The sequence below is a fragment of the Neolamprologus brichardi genome, chromosome 19 (genome assembly GCF_056152115.1).
Source record: "Neolamprologus brichardi isolate AB-2024 chromosome 19, ASM5615211v1, whole genome shotgun sequence".
NCBI classification, from domain to species: Eukaryota; Metazoa; Chordata; class Actinopteri; order Cichliformes; family Cichlidae; genus Neolamprologus; species Neolamprologus brichardi.
Genome location: NC_142122.1, coordinates 7,305,479 through 7,319,801, shown reverse-complemented (window position 1 = coordinate 7,319,801; position 14,323 = coordinate 7,305,479). Strand labels below are relative to the sequence as shown.

At 37.1% G+C, this 14,323-nt stretch overlaps 2 protein-coding genes across 2 annotated transcripts in view; one reads left to right on the top strand and one right to left on the bottom strand.

The window, feature by feature from the left end:
* Positions 1–5,435, bottom strand: part of babam2 (BRISC and BRCA1 A complex member 2) — a 111,131-nt gene extending 105,696 nt beyond the window's left edge. The window contains exons 1-3 of the mRNA XM_006799390.3: positions 5,345–5,435; positions 3,674–3,829; positions 1,033–1,109 (exon numbers count right to left, since the gene is read on the bottom strand). Coding sequence (XP_006799453.1) covers positions 1,033–1,109; positions 3,674–3,810 — 214 coding nt within the window. The 5' untranslated portion in view covers positions 3,811–3,829; positions 5,345–5,435. The remainder of the gene's footprint in view (positions 1–1,032; positions 1,110–3,673; positions 3,830–5,344) is intronic.
* A 234-nt stretch (positions 5,436–5,669) lies between these two features.
* rbks (ribokinase) overlaps positions 5,670–14,323 on the top strand; it is a 61,458-nt gene continuing 52,804 nt past the window's right edge. The window contains exons 1-2 of the mRNA XM_006799388.3: positions 5,670–5,730; positions 11,598–11,659. Coding sequence (XP_006799451.1) covers positions 11,601–11,659 — 59 coding nt within the window. The 5' untranslated portion in view covers positions 5,670–5,730; positions 11,598–11,600. The remainder of the gene's footprint in view (positions 5,731–11,597; positions 11,660–14,323) is intronic.

Here is a 14,323-nt window from a genome sequence, read left to right as displayed (position 1 = left end):
CAGCAGCTCAATGCATTTAAGCATGCAGAAATGGTGTAGAAGACCTGGTAAAGTTACAAACTTAGGATGAGTTTGAAGATGGCATGGTTCCTGCTACTCAAACTCAAATTGAAGTACAAGAGCACCTTGTCAACCTTCAACCAGATGGGCTACAGCAGCAGAAGACCACACCGGGTGCCACTTTTGCTAAGAACAGCAAACTGAGGCTAGAATTCACACAGGCGCACCAAAATAGTACAACAGAAGGTTGGAAATATGTTGCCTGGTCCGATGAGTCTTATTTTCTGCTACAACATTCAGATGATAAAGTCAGAATTTTACATAAACACGTTTTAACGTCCATTCTGCATTCAGTTTGGGCATGTAGTGGTGATATAATGGTATAGGTGTAGTTTTTTGGCACATCTTAGAACCAATTGAGCAACAATCCAGCTCCAAAGCACACTTGAATATTGTTGATGACTATGTTAACCTTTTATGAGCACAACAATTTCAGCTATTTCAAGTTCTGTTTAATTTACTTGACCAAAATAACCTTGCATGCAAACACAAAAGCGTCATTGTCAAGACAGATCTCGTTGAACTTACTCTGACCCATATTGGATGAAAGTAAATGTTTCCCCTCCAATCTCTAATTAATTTTATAACATAAAATCTAAACAAAGCAGTACTGACATAAATGCAGTTTTTTGGAATGTAATGAAACCTTCATAATCTTTACTTTTTTTTAAAGTAAATTTTTTTTTACTTAAAAAAAAAACAAACTTTGTTTGCTATTAGTTCATCACTTTCACACAGGCCAAAAATTAAGCAAGATTTTAAGCTGCTGAAGAACCTTAGCTGACTCCAAGTTCTTTATCTCACTGCTACTGCTTTATGACTTAATATGGCAAAGCAATGTTTGCTTTCCTAAAATGAATTTATCAAAACCCAACAATAAGAACAACCTATCAGCTTACTGTCAGAAGCAGAGACTGAATTCTTGTGACTAATCTGAAAATGACCAAATATGACTGTGAATCATTTACTTACATTTAAGGGTTTCTCCAGCATAGGGAATATGGAGTTTAAAGCGATCACAACAGGGACCAGGCGTCAGAGATGTACATCTGAACATGAGGGAAGATGAAAACACAGACATTCAAATCAAGTAATCAGTTAACATCAGGGATTTTTTTTAGGATCAGTATAGAGATAAAACAAATATATTGCTGTTTAGGAAGAGTTGGATATTTTTTTGACACTTTATCTTTATAAAAACAACATTTTGACAGTCTTATGAATCTAATTATGGAATACATTATTCACATTTTTACACAGTCTTGATCAAAAGTTTAAGACCACTTGAAAAATGGCAAAAATCATATTTTTCATGGTTGGATCTTATCAAAGTTCCAAGTAGAGCTTCAATATGCAACAAGAAGAAAAGGAAGGAAGACAAAACATTTTTTGAGCATGCAATTTATTGAAAACAACGCTTAAAATGAAACAGGCCGTTTTACAGGCAATCAAAAGTTTAGGACCACATGCTTTAAAAGGAAAAATCTCTCATTTCTTCTTGTTGCGTGTTGAAACTCTACTTGGGACCTTGTTAAGATCCAACCATGGAAAATATGATTTTTGCCATTTTTCAAGTGGTCTTAAACTTTTGATCGGGACTGTATAAATGAATCTTAGAGTGGACACTTCATGGTAAACTATCCTATTTTTTTGTATGAGAACAGTTGTTGTTATTGTGTAAGGTTGTTTTTCAGGAGTGTCTTGGTCCAGGTAAGTGTGTGGTTTTTCCACTCTGCTGGGCTCCACCTTCAGGCGGAGACTCCAATCAGCCTTCTCACCTGATTGCAATCAAGTCACCAGCATATAAGACCAGCGCTCACAACAGACCTCTGTCAGATCTACAGCTAACCCACGTCAGTGCTAGGCTGCCAAGCTTTGGTGCGATCTCTGAACATTTCCATTTCTACTTAGATCGAGCATCGAATCATAGCGCACTGTTTGAGCTTCATGTTCCATAGTTTGGCCACATAGCCTTCACAGTACATAGCCTAGATTATTTCCTATTATGTAATTGAACTAAGCACTGTAAATAAAGCACTGTATTCACGCCAGCTTTGCCTCCCTCTGTTTCTGCATTTGAGCCCATACTCCCAGCCTGGGCCTCTCGGCCGTAACAAGGAGTTCAGCTTGGCCCCTTAGTTCAAATAAAAGAAACTCTTATACTTCCGCATACCAAGACATTTTCATGCTCACAGCTTTGTGGGAACCAGTTTGGAAATGGCCTCTTCCTGTTCCAACATGACTACACACCTCCATGTCCATAATGACATGGATGAGCGAGTTTGTTGGGGAAGAACTTGATCAACCTGCCAGTCCTGACCAAAACCTGATAGAACACCTTTGGCATCAATTAGAGCAGAGACTGTGAGCCAGGCATTCTCATTCAACATCAGTGTCTAACCTCACAAATATACTTCTGGAAAAATGGTCAAAAACTCCCATAAACACACTCCTAAACCATGTGGAAAGCCTTCCCAGAAGAGTTGAAGCTCTAAAGGGTGGGCCGAAATCATATTAAAAACTATGGATTAGGAAAGGGATGCCACGCAAGTTCATATGCGTATGAAGGCAGGCAAGCAAATACTTTTGCCAATATAGTGCATATGTGCACATGCAGATCTCAAATTAAAATGAATACAGAACAATTCTGAAATTACATATTATGCTAAGTCTAGTATTAAAAACTCATTAGTATAAGTTAAGCAGACAATTATTCTGCAGTGAAAACTCCACAAAACAGTATTTAATACTTTTCTTTTAGTAAAGCAAATCTCCTTGGATTTGGGGCTGTTTGTGACACAAAACATAGAATCTTAGGCACTCTTTTTGGCTCACCGGACCTAAAATAGACCCTGTGCATTCCCATGAAATAATCAATGTTCACTTAGTTCTCCAAGCTTTCTGAAGATCTTCCAAAGTTGAACAGTATCTGGTCTCAGTGGAAGGGTGGTTGTAAAGAATATGTTCAAAAGCAAGGCAAACAGTGAGAAAATGCTGAGGTATGCCAAATTACACAAAAGCTGAACTGAATATCAGTGATAACAGGTCCTATGGTGTAATGTATCTAAATTTGATCCTGGCAATGATATTTAACACACTGCCAAGGCAGGATAAGCACACCTGGAAAATGGAAAGCTCAGTCATGGATTTGCAACCCAAGAGCTCAGACTTCAACATTGTTGAAGCAGTGCTGGATCATCTTGACAGAAAACAAAAAGGTAGCCAACATCCAGAGAAGAGCTTTGAATGTCTTTCAAGAAGCCCAGAGAACTATTCTTGGGAACTGCTTATAGAAATTACGAGAAAGCTTGCCCAAGAGATTTCAGAATAGAGCTGGTCATACCAAATATTGACTTTCAAACTCATTCAAACATCACAGACAGTTTTCCCCCTTATAGACTGTATTTCCATGAGATGCTTTAATAAATCACTGCAACCATTTCCCATTTTATGAGCAGCATATTAAAAAAAGTATAGTGGCGAAAAAAATTTAGCAAAAACCTTGTGGGTTGGTCCAAAACCTTTGCACAGTACTGTAACAATATTTGTCATTTAGCTCCAGTTAACTTTTTGCTTACAGACATCATTTGTGTAACATGTGATTAGTCCTCACCCAGTTTTGAGATCTGTGACACGGAGGCAGTTTGTGGAATCAAGTCCCACACGGCCATTCCTCACCACACTGCACAGCAGGGGACGCAGCTCAGGTGAGATCCGGTGCAGTGCGACTTCAGGGGACATATTGTTCATTTTACCCACTGTGAGCAGTCTGTAGAGACACGATAACAGTATAGAAATGCTTTGAATTATTTTATTAAAAAGCTAATTAACACAGTAGAAAGATGAAATATTAGTGTTTGGTATCGATCTGCTGCCAGTTGTTTTACCCTGTTAGAATTCTAACAAAACATAGGTCAGAATTTGTTTTTCAATGATTAACCTTAGGTCAGCCAAACCTCATCCAGTCTCTTCAACCTGCTCCCTACTTTTCTTTAGATCCACCAAAACACAGTGAATCTCCTTCTGATCTTCTACATCTGCGCTTTCTCCCCATAAAGCCATAGTGCTACTCACTGATTACCACCTTTCTTCTTAACCTAGGTTTAACAACATTTTCCCATAGCTTCATGGTATGAAGCTACAGAGGTATGAAGCTCTCATGGTATGAAGCTACAGAGACATTGGCTTTATGCCTCTGTAGTTGCTACAGATCTGCACAATACTCTTGTTCTGTACCAGTATACTCAGATGTCTCTCACCATCCAAGACTGTGTTCAGCCGTCTAGTTAACAAGTCTACTGCCCTCTCTCATAGATATAGCCATACCTCCACAGGTATGTCATCCAGACTAGCCACTTTCAACACTTCATTCTTTTCATAGCTAACCTCACTTCCTCCTTATTATTTCTCTGCACTTCCCGATTACCAACTGTCCTTCATTTGTCTTTCTCTTTCTCTCATTTTCTTCAAAGGAAATCATTTTTGAAAAACATTAAAGAACAGTTACAGTGGCAACAGGCCCTGATTTATCTGGGACATTTTGTAACAAATCGGAAACATCTATAAAGTAAAATTGAGCCTTATAACCAACGAAGTAGTATAAATAAAGTTGTTTCATTATTATCAGTTTTAAACTACAAACTTTAACTATGATTGAATACGCATTTTTTCATAATAATTAAAAAAAACCCTCTATTTTCCCCTTTCCATATAAGTCAAAGGCAATAAATGCATATATCGAAAGTATTTTTTCACTCCCCATAGCTTTCCAAAAATGCAATATCGCTGGCTTTACTTTTCAGCTATCATTTCCTGGTATTATTGAAATGTTTTCCCCTTCCTGTTTTAAAATTGCTACCTTTCTATCCAACTTTTTCTGAAAAATACAGATTTTAAGAGAAGAATAAGGCACATTAACACAATAGCCACAAAACATTTCTTAAAACTTTAGTGTTAATATAAAAACATTAGAAGGAAGCTGGTTTAGTTGCAACACTGGAAGCTTCCTTTCGCACTATAAGCACGCATGGAAAACACATATTACATATAATGTTGGAACATTTTAACGTTCTAATTTGGTGATACATTGAATGCGTTAAGGGTAAATTAGTGTTTATGCCACAGTTTGTAATTCAGACGCTCATAGGTTTGGCATCGTTAGCCACTGTTAGCTTAGCTCATACTTATGCGTCAAATTAACACGATTTAAACGTATAACGTCCTCAAAACCTCCCCTGCCCATTTCCGTCCATTTCAATACAGCCTGTGGCGGGTGTGTGAGTACCTGAGAGAGATGGAAGTCTTTAAATTTCAGGGTAAAGTCCAATGTTTACTTCATACTCTGATCAATTTCCCGGTTCATATTGTTGTTGGGTCCTTGTGATAGCCCCACAGTTAGGTGCCTCTCATAATGCCTGTGGGTAAATTTACTTTCATTCTCTTGCAGGAGCCGTATTTCCTCGTGATATATTACCTATGGCGCGTTTTTGTTTGGTATTTTTATACCTTAACACTGTCAAATAAATCTAAACGTTTATTCATTAATAAAATGACAGTGGTTGATCTGGCAATAGCGATAACGCCAGGGACCTGTCACTGTGCACTTTGACCTTGGACTTCAAGTAGTGGGTATTCAGTTTTACAATCCGCAGGAGATTATTTGAATTCCAGGTAATTTAACACACTTCATTTTACTTTGGAGGTTGTCTAATTCATCCGGGTCATGATCTTTTAGATTTTTGATCGGTTTATTCCTCAAATACTTGAGGTGTCAGAGTATTTGGCTGCATATGTAATGACATGTACTAAGAGTTTACAGTACACCAATAATACAAGATATTTGGGCTTGTACACGACATTACCATATGCTAAAATGGATAAAGAGAACAATTAACAAGTAAGTACAGTAAAGTACGTGCATTTCTAATATGTGAATACATTACCATAAAAGAAAAGATTTTCTGATACTGAGCTTTTAAAAGATTAAGGTTGACTTAATGGTTCTTTTAGTTATTTTCCTAAGCTTGAGTTATACTGGATCATTGAATTTGATACCAGTTTTAAACCATTATTCATGATATACTTTGATCAGCTACAACTATTAAAAATCACCTACCTAAAAATTATCCTCCCTCTCCACCACCATTACAACTGCCATCATCACCGAGGCCTAGATATAGGATCTCTGGACGGCTCCTACAATTTTTGAGATTGAGACTTGGGAACAAATTGTAGGGTTTTTAGTTTGGGGGCTCTGGATCGTGGGAGCTGCAGATTTTGTCAAGCCCTTCAGAACCTTTTGTGTTCCTCCAGCAGTTCTTGAGCAGGTTTTGCTAAACTCCTAGGGATGGATTCAACTTGTTCCAGTTCCAGTCCGATGCAGATACTTTGACTTAAGGCAGTGATACCATTGTTAAAATAAAAATGATTTCTGCTTTTTTTAATATAGGAAATTTTATTACACATAAACTCAATATATTTACCATAAAAGCTAAAAACTATGTAAATCTACAATGTCTTGAGGGGATAAAAACAACAAAATAAAATACTTGTTAACACAAACGTGCGCATATACACACACAGACACAGCTGTCAAGTGTAAACCTATAAGAATAAAAAAGTTTTAAGTATGTTTTTCAGTGTAGACACAGATATAATTGATCTCAGTTTAGCAGGAAGCTAGTTACAAAGAGCAGGATTACAGTAACAATAATCATAATATTAATAATTCAGGGAACCATTAAAAGATGTCCTGAGATGTCTAACAAGGTTTTAGACACTGATCAAGTCAGAGATGTTCCACTGAGTAATCATCACTTTGACTGACGCTGGAAATTATCCTTTTTTATATGCAAGTACACACTGATTTCCTAACTTTATAAAATAAAATGTAAGAAATGTACCAAAGATAATACATTACAGCAGGATAAAAAAAATAAAATATTCATATCTAGTCTCCTATCAGTTCATTGTGAGAACTATTTCTTCAGGCTGCTGTCATTTATATTCAATGTACTCTAGTTTATCCTTTCCTGGTCTCACAGTTTCACTGAGTCCACCTCCTTCAACTGCTCCTTACACACACATTGGGCTGAGAAGAAACATGCGATGTGAAAATATATTAATGGAGTGAAACAAAATGTCACCGGTGTTACTGTAAGTGCAGTAAAAGCTTCCAAACAACAACAGAAGATAACAACAGTGACAGCGAGTAAGCTAAGAAAACATTCTTGGAAGTTTTCAGTAATTTCTGCTCTCTTGACCAAAGTGTGTGGTTAAACTAAAAGCTTTTGCAAATATCAAGATAAAAAATGTTGATGTAGGTAGAGTCCAATGCTTCAAAGCTGCTGAGGCTTTGTTGTCATCTTCCTCCACGCTATGTTAGTCTTCCCACCAGTTACCAGTGCACTGCTTCCATCAGATGGTGAATTAAACACAGAACAATATAGAACTCAATTAAATGGATCAGTCATAGTCCATCTTATTGTCACTGATATGCAATTTAAATATTGGATCAGGGCAAAGTATAATCAAACACAGTCAATCTTTTTTAATACATTTCCAGCAGTGTATTTCACAATCCACTTACAGCACCATTGTGCGTGTTCTCCGCAACAAACAAGCAGACCTACTCTGAATTACAGTCTTTAAAGAAAATGTTTGTTTTGTTGCTTCTTAAACAAAGCCGACTGCAATACTTCTATATATGTAACAGGCTACCATTGGCTGATAATATTAGTCATTTGATATATTGGTTGATTATTGTCTTTGAAGTTGACCTTTATCGCAAGCTTGAATGATATGGTAAAAATTACACTACATACACCCCCACTAATATTTGGTTAAATATGCTTTAGCAAGTTGCACCTCAACCAAATGCTTTTGGTAGCCATCAACAAGCTTCTGGCATAATTTGAAGATAATCCTCAAGGCTTCATTTTTGGTTGGCAACCTCTAAATTTTGTACAATTTTCTACAATTTTGTAATCTGCATTTTTTTTTTCTAGAAATGGCTCCAAGAGACCTTTCCAACTCGTGTAAATTTACAATTCCTCTTCTTAGATCTTCACGGACTTCATAAAGTTACCATGATATCCATGCTCATGAACCATGAACTTCTGACCACAACTGTATAACCTGGTGTAATTTGCTGGGGATGGATTGGAGGAATTTCTAGCCTATCACAATAGGAGCTTGCTGCTCCTGCATTTTTTTTACCCTACACTTACTGATTTTTAGCAGGGCAACTTTAAATGGTCTGTTTTGCAAACAGCAGTAAAATAAAAATAGAAATTCACTGCCAGCACTCCTGCCGCAGTAGAAATGACACCACATATGGTGGGTCATCCTGGCCCCTTTCCAAATCTGCATTGATCAATGCATGACTATTAATTTACCATCAAGCTCCAACAGTGACTCCAACCAAGTTCCAACTACTGCTAGCTAAAAAAAAAAGAAAAGAAAAGCATTCTGATCAGCAGGTCATTATATTATATGGAAGCCTCAACAAAAAAAAAATTACAAATATTAATACTAAGGTTCAAGGTTGGCTAATAAGTACCTCTCTTCAAGGGTACAGGCCTTTATTTTAGCTTTAGTGACAAGCTGTTGTAACACTAAAAGTGTAGTAAAGGTTTTTGGTTTCTGAGAGTGTATTTAGCATGGAGTGAACATGGGAAAGACCTGAAATATGTCATTTCTTGTGCAAACAGAACAACCCTAACTTGCAAAATAAAAATGAAAGGTGAGCACAAAGGCATAGAAATTATATCAGTGCACCGGGCGAGACCGTATGAGGGCAGTTTTGTCTGATTCACCACTGGGAATTTCCACCTTCCTGGGAGTGATTCACAGTCAGTCTCAAAGCATCCAGGAAAAACAGCCCCCCCAAGAAATATGTTGAGCCAAAGTACTCTGGTGAAATTGTTTACTAGTTCAACTCTCAGCTTGAAGTTGGTCTAACTTAAGTGGTTAGGAGATTATGACACCGGGAATTGAAGTAAAACAAAGGAAGCTAGCATTTGTGTGTGGGTAGAGGTGGAGTGTGTATAATCTGAACGTATCTGAACATTTGTTATACAGATATGGTCGTATCATTGCCATAAAAATATTTTCCAGTTAAGCCAGACACTGGGAAGAATGCAGGCTCACAAGGGTTTTTACAATTGATCCAAAAGTTTTTTCTTTGGGATTTTGTTTGCAGTTCAATCTAAAACCAGAGTTAACAAAGTGCAGACTTTGTATCATTTTATGCAACCTGACACACAGTTACAAGACAAGAGTGCAATATTATACCTTTAATCATCTATAGGTTCATGTAGTGTGTTAATAATATAGCAAAACAGACAGAACTTTCAGTTTTATCTCTTATATTAGCTTGGATTTCTAAACTATTAACTAGCAAAAAAATGGAATATTACCCGCAAAACACAAACCATAGTCCTCCATAGCTGAAAACTGAAGCCAACACAGAAACACCAAAAGCTGAAGTTTCTTCTAATGGTTACTGGAAGCTGAATTTAAAGCTTAGTTAATCTCCATAGACTCACATATGCGATTTTAAAGGAGAAATAACAAATTTATAGCCTACTACAAAAAGCAGTTGTTATCTCTATAGCTAATTTCCTTCTTCATGGCAGCTGTACTTAGAGTGATTTTTTTTTTATAACTCACCCGTTCAGATTTTGGTAATGCTTAAAATTGAGGGTGTGGTCTGTCACTGAGAGGTGGCTGTATCTGCTAAGGCCCCAGTCACACAGGCCAAGACCAGTCAGCAACCACCAGTTTCTAGAGAAAATATGTATTATTCAACTGTTTGCCTAGTGGTCCCTGGAGGTTGTTGGCATATGCCAAATAAAATCGGTTTCAAAAGAGGAGCACTTGTTGTGATTGCTTTGGTTGCTAACAGATCACCCATAGTTTGCATGCAAGATGCAGATCTTTCTGCAAATATTGCCATTTACTCTCTGAAGTGTACAAAATGTGCAGCTTTTATTTTGAAGGTGAATACTGACCATTCTGTGTTATACTTTCCACAGTTTCACTACCACTTAAGGGTGGCGGCTCACAACAGTTTTTGTTTGCTACATCATTTTAGTTCAGCTGGGTCTCTTTCCTTTTGTTATATTTCTTTAAGAGTTCAAAATGTGTTAATTACATAAATAATTTTCTCTATAACATTTCATGGATTTCATAAGCAACACACTTTAGTTGTTCACACAAAGCATAAAGGTAAAAAACAATATATACAGTGTTATCTTCATTTTAGATGTCAAAAAGTATTTGCGGCTCCCAGTGTTTTCTTTTGCGTGGAAACCAGGTCCAAATGGCTCTTTGGGTGTTAAAGGTTGCTGACCCCTGGTCTATTCTCTTGTTTTGGTAAATGAAGTTCTAGGATTTTATTTGGATGTTACTTATTAGCATTTGACAAATTAGCATTTGTCTGTATCTGTAGATGCAGTTTGTAAACCAAGCTAGCAAGCATCAGCATATTGCTTTGTATCCCACCTTCTTGTCCACATATTGTCATTCCAAGATGCAATAAACCAACATGGTGGCTGCAAAAATGCTAACACTGCTTCCAGAAAAATAACAATCTACATCCTTCTTTCAAACACAGTCTGCGCTTAAAACAGCATGCATCATATTATTTAAAAAAAAAAGTTTAATATGTGTGAACCTCAATCACATGCTGGCTACACGCTAAAGTATCACTCATAAAAAAAAATTTAAACTGCAGGTCTTAAATTGTATCACATTGTACATGCAACTTTAATTACACTGTTTGTAGTGTTTAACATGCCCTTTCCTTAATGTGCATTTTTTAACACATTTTGCAACACCTTTTTATAGCAAACGCTTATTATAAATGAAGTTTCTCACATTGGTCTGCTGAGCATCATAGCTCAGCTCAAGTTAGTTAGCAAGTGAGAATTTTGAAGGGGGATCCCTGCTAATTCAAGTGGTCAAACAATGCAGTTCTTCACTGTAGTGAAGTTCTTGATGCCTGCAGAGAGAAGACACTATTCTGCAAGATGTGGGAGAGAGAATTGAGCCATCCTACAGCCAGCGGCCAAGCTTTCCAAGTCTTCCACTGCCTAGGAAGAGATTTGAAGAGATTAACACACTAGCATTAGCTCCGATACAAGCAGAGGATTGAATTAATTAAAGACTTTGCTGTGCTGCGGTGCATTCACATGGTGTAGCATTGAAACTGTCGCCACCCCACCCCCAGTAAGATTGGAATTTGTCCAACTCAGCCAGCCATGAATGCTCTATTTTTACCTTCTTCCTTGTTTCACTCAAGCTGATGCTAATGTGAGAGATAAATAAAATCAAGTGATTTTTGTTTGGAGGCTGTTGAGAAACTAGTTTACATATTTTGCCTGAAATGCCCCCATCAAGCTGCAGCTAAAGTCCTTCTGTCTGTTTTTTGAATGTTGTGAAATTCATTGAACAGTTAATTTAAATGGAGAAAGGGCAATTGTTCCTGTTGTAATAATACAACCGTTTGTGTTTGTGTGGCTTTTAATCATCAGATCATGACCGAGAAGGTCTTTGATGTTGTGGTGGTTGGCTCCTGTATGACTGACTTGGTGAGGTAAGTAGATTTAGTCCATTGTTTAACTTTAAATCTGGTAAATCAATGATAGCATGTGAAACAAGTTGTTCCACTGACAATGATTATAAATCATCTTAAAATTTTGTGAGAAGGCTAAATCTGGGAGCAGGAAACGCCTCTGCTTCCTCAGGTGGACCCAACAGGAAACAGCACATTACCATGTTAGGAAACTAATTTCAAAAATGTAGAGAAGACTTTATCAAATTTGTATCAAGTCCCTATGTGGCATTGCTTAATAGTTAGAATTGTGGTCAGAGGTTTATGTAAGTGTATCTCATGGATGAACATCATTGAATTTTGGTCTTTTGATGATTTCTTTGAACTTTTCCAGGGTGGAATTAATAAAGAGCATACTCTTTAATGTCTGAAAAGAAAAACAAGTATAAAAATATATATACAGGCTCACATGGTTAGAATATAATTTATTTTTTTATAGCTATCAACAAGCTTCTGGTATAATTCTGGCTGGATATCTGACCACTCTTCTTGGCAGAACTGATCATGTAAATTGCTTGGTTTCCTGGCATGGACCCAGCATTTAGGCACAGTACACAATCAATAAATATATATGGCTTTAGGAAGACCATTCCAGAAGCTTAATGCTAGCCTGCTTAATCAACTTGTTTCACTGTGGACAGTAATGCTGGTGTTTCAGCAGTTTCCAGTTCATGGCAGGCTTAAGCTGTGGTGGTTTCTGGGTTGTTCCTGAACATCCTAACCAATTTCCTCTCACCTAAATGTGACAATTTGGGTCTTGTTCTAGACTTTGGCAAAGTGGTGACACATCTGTAACTTGTACTTATGAAACTTGGTTGAACTGATGACCTTGAAATCTGCGGTTGAATAGAAACAGCTACAAGAGACATTCCCAACTTGTGTAAATCTACAACTTGACTTTATGACTGGACTTTCCCATTGTTCTGAGTCAGTCAAATGGGTGCTGTCAACCTAATTTATATGTTCATATTAAACAAGGGCAACAGGTCAAATAATTAGGTAAACAGATGTAAAGGTAATATCATTGTGAAGAGTGAAGCACTTCAGACTTCAGAATGATATGCTAAGGTGAGTTTTGGCTTTCTTGCCCATAAGTCTGCTTTGGATGACATAAATTTCGTCATCAGATAATGAGTGTGGACTTTGTGCAGATGTCGGTGTATCAGCTTCACATTTGTCTTCTGGGCAGACTTCAAGCTGATTTCATGACAGCATAATGTAAATAACTTCTGAGGGCAACAGCCAGTATTGGTAGGTCACAGCAATGGTCTCATATAAAAAGCCAAGACAAAACAAAGACTTTGAAAGCAGGACTTCCTGTTCTGCATGCAAGTCTTTTAGTGCAGTCTGATTATGATTCCAAACGAAGTCTGAAAAACTGAGTTGTATCAGATTATAGCCAAAGATTTCAAGATTGTGTTTCATCCATTGCATTCCTGTTTTCCACGGTTAATCTGCCTGCAGCCTGTTCAAACGTCAGTGCTACTCCATCAACAAATGGAAACCAAGACCCAGGTTTCCTACAGATTGTGCATATTTAAATGCAGATAACTGTTTATATAAATTCGTTTTGAAGCTGTAAATCTGCCACCATTATCAGTGTAAACCGTAAAAGCTCAGGCTTAGCAACAGTAACTCAGAGGATGCACCTCAGCAAACAGTCAATTGTCTTTGCTTGTTTCCCTTTATTATTATTAACCACTGCAGCCAGCCTTTTCCTCCAGGGATTTTATTTTGACATGCACGCCTGATGGAAAATATGGCATAAGGGCTGAGGGGTGTTTTCCATCAGCCTGAAATGGTCTGCAAAGTCTGCCTACACTGGAATAGAGGAAGTGTTCTAAAGTTAGACAATGCTGCTGCATTTTCAGTATTTGTCCTAAAAGCCCCCTGAGTTACAGGAAACATCAGCAGTGTGCGTGTGTTTGGCTCAACGGCTTTCAGACCATTAGGCAGTAATAAAGGGCAGGCTCCAGGTTCTAATCCGTCTACTAGATTACAAAACACGTTCATATTGGACTGAAGAATGCTGCCATCAGCTTTCATGGCATTTTTAAAAACACATGATATTTTTTTAAGTGAATCAAATTTAAAAAAAAAAATAGACAGCAAAGAACTGAATTAAATGGAAATAATTAAAATTATTGAGCAAAAAGTTGTAGGCTGACGCTTTAGTTTTTTACGCCCACCCTTTCCCAGCATTTTTGTAACTACAATTTTCGAAAAGACCAGTAAAAGTAATAAATTAAAAATAAGGAAATAAACAAGATAAAAACAAATGTTCAGTAAACAATGGTTATCATACCTCAGTTTGTTTAGCTCTTGATTCTTACCTTGTCAGTTGGTACATAAAAAGCGAATCTATTAGTCTAAGATATATAAATTATTAAAGCGCACGTTTTATGTTACTGTTATTTGTAAGTAGATTTTTTTTAAAATCTTGGACTTTACAAGTCCAGCTTTGAATGATTCACAGTTCAAAATAATCCTTATTTATTGTATGGTGCTTCCTTAGAGAATCCAAAGGCCTTTACATTCCAAATCTAAGTCATGTAGTATAACCAACAAGAGACCGGCTATGTATAAAGTCTTATGGAGGCACTAGATTGTGTAAACGCAATATTCTTGTAGCATCTCTTGCATTTT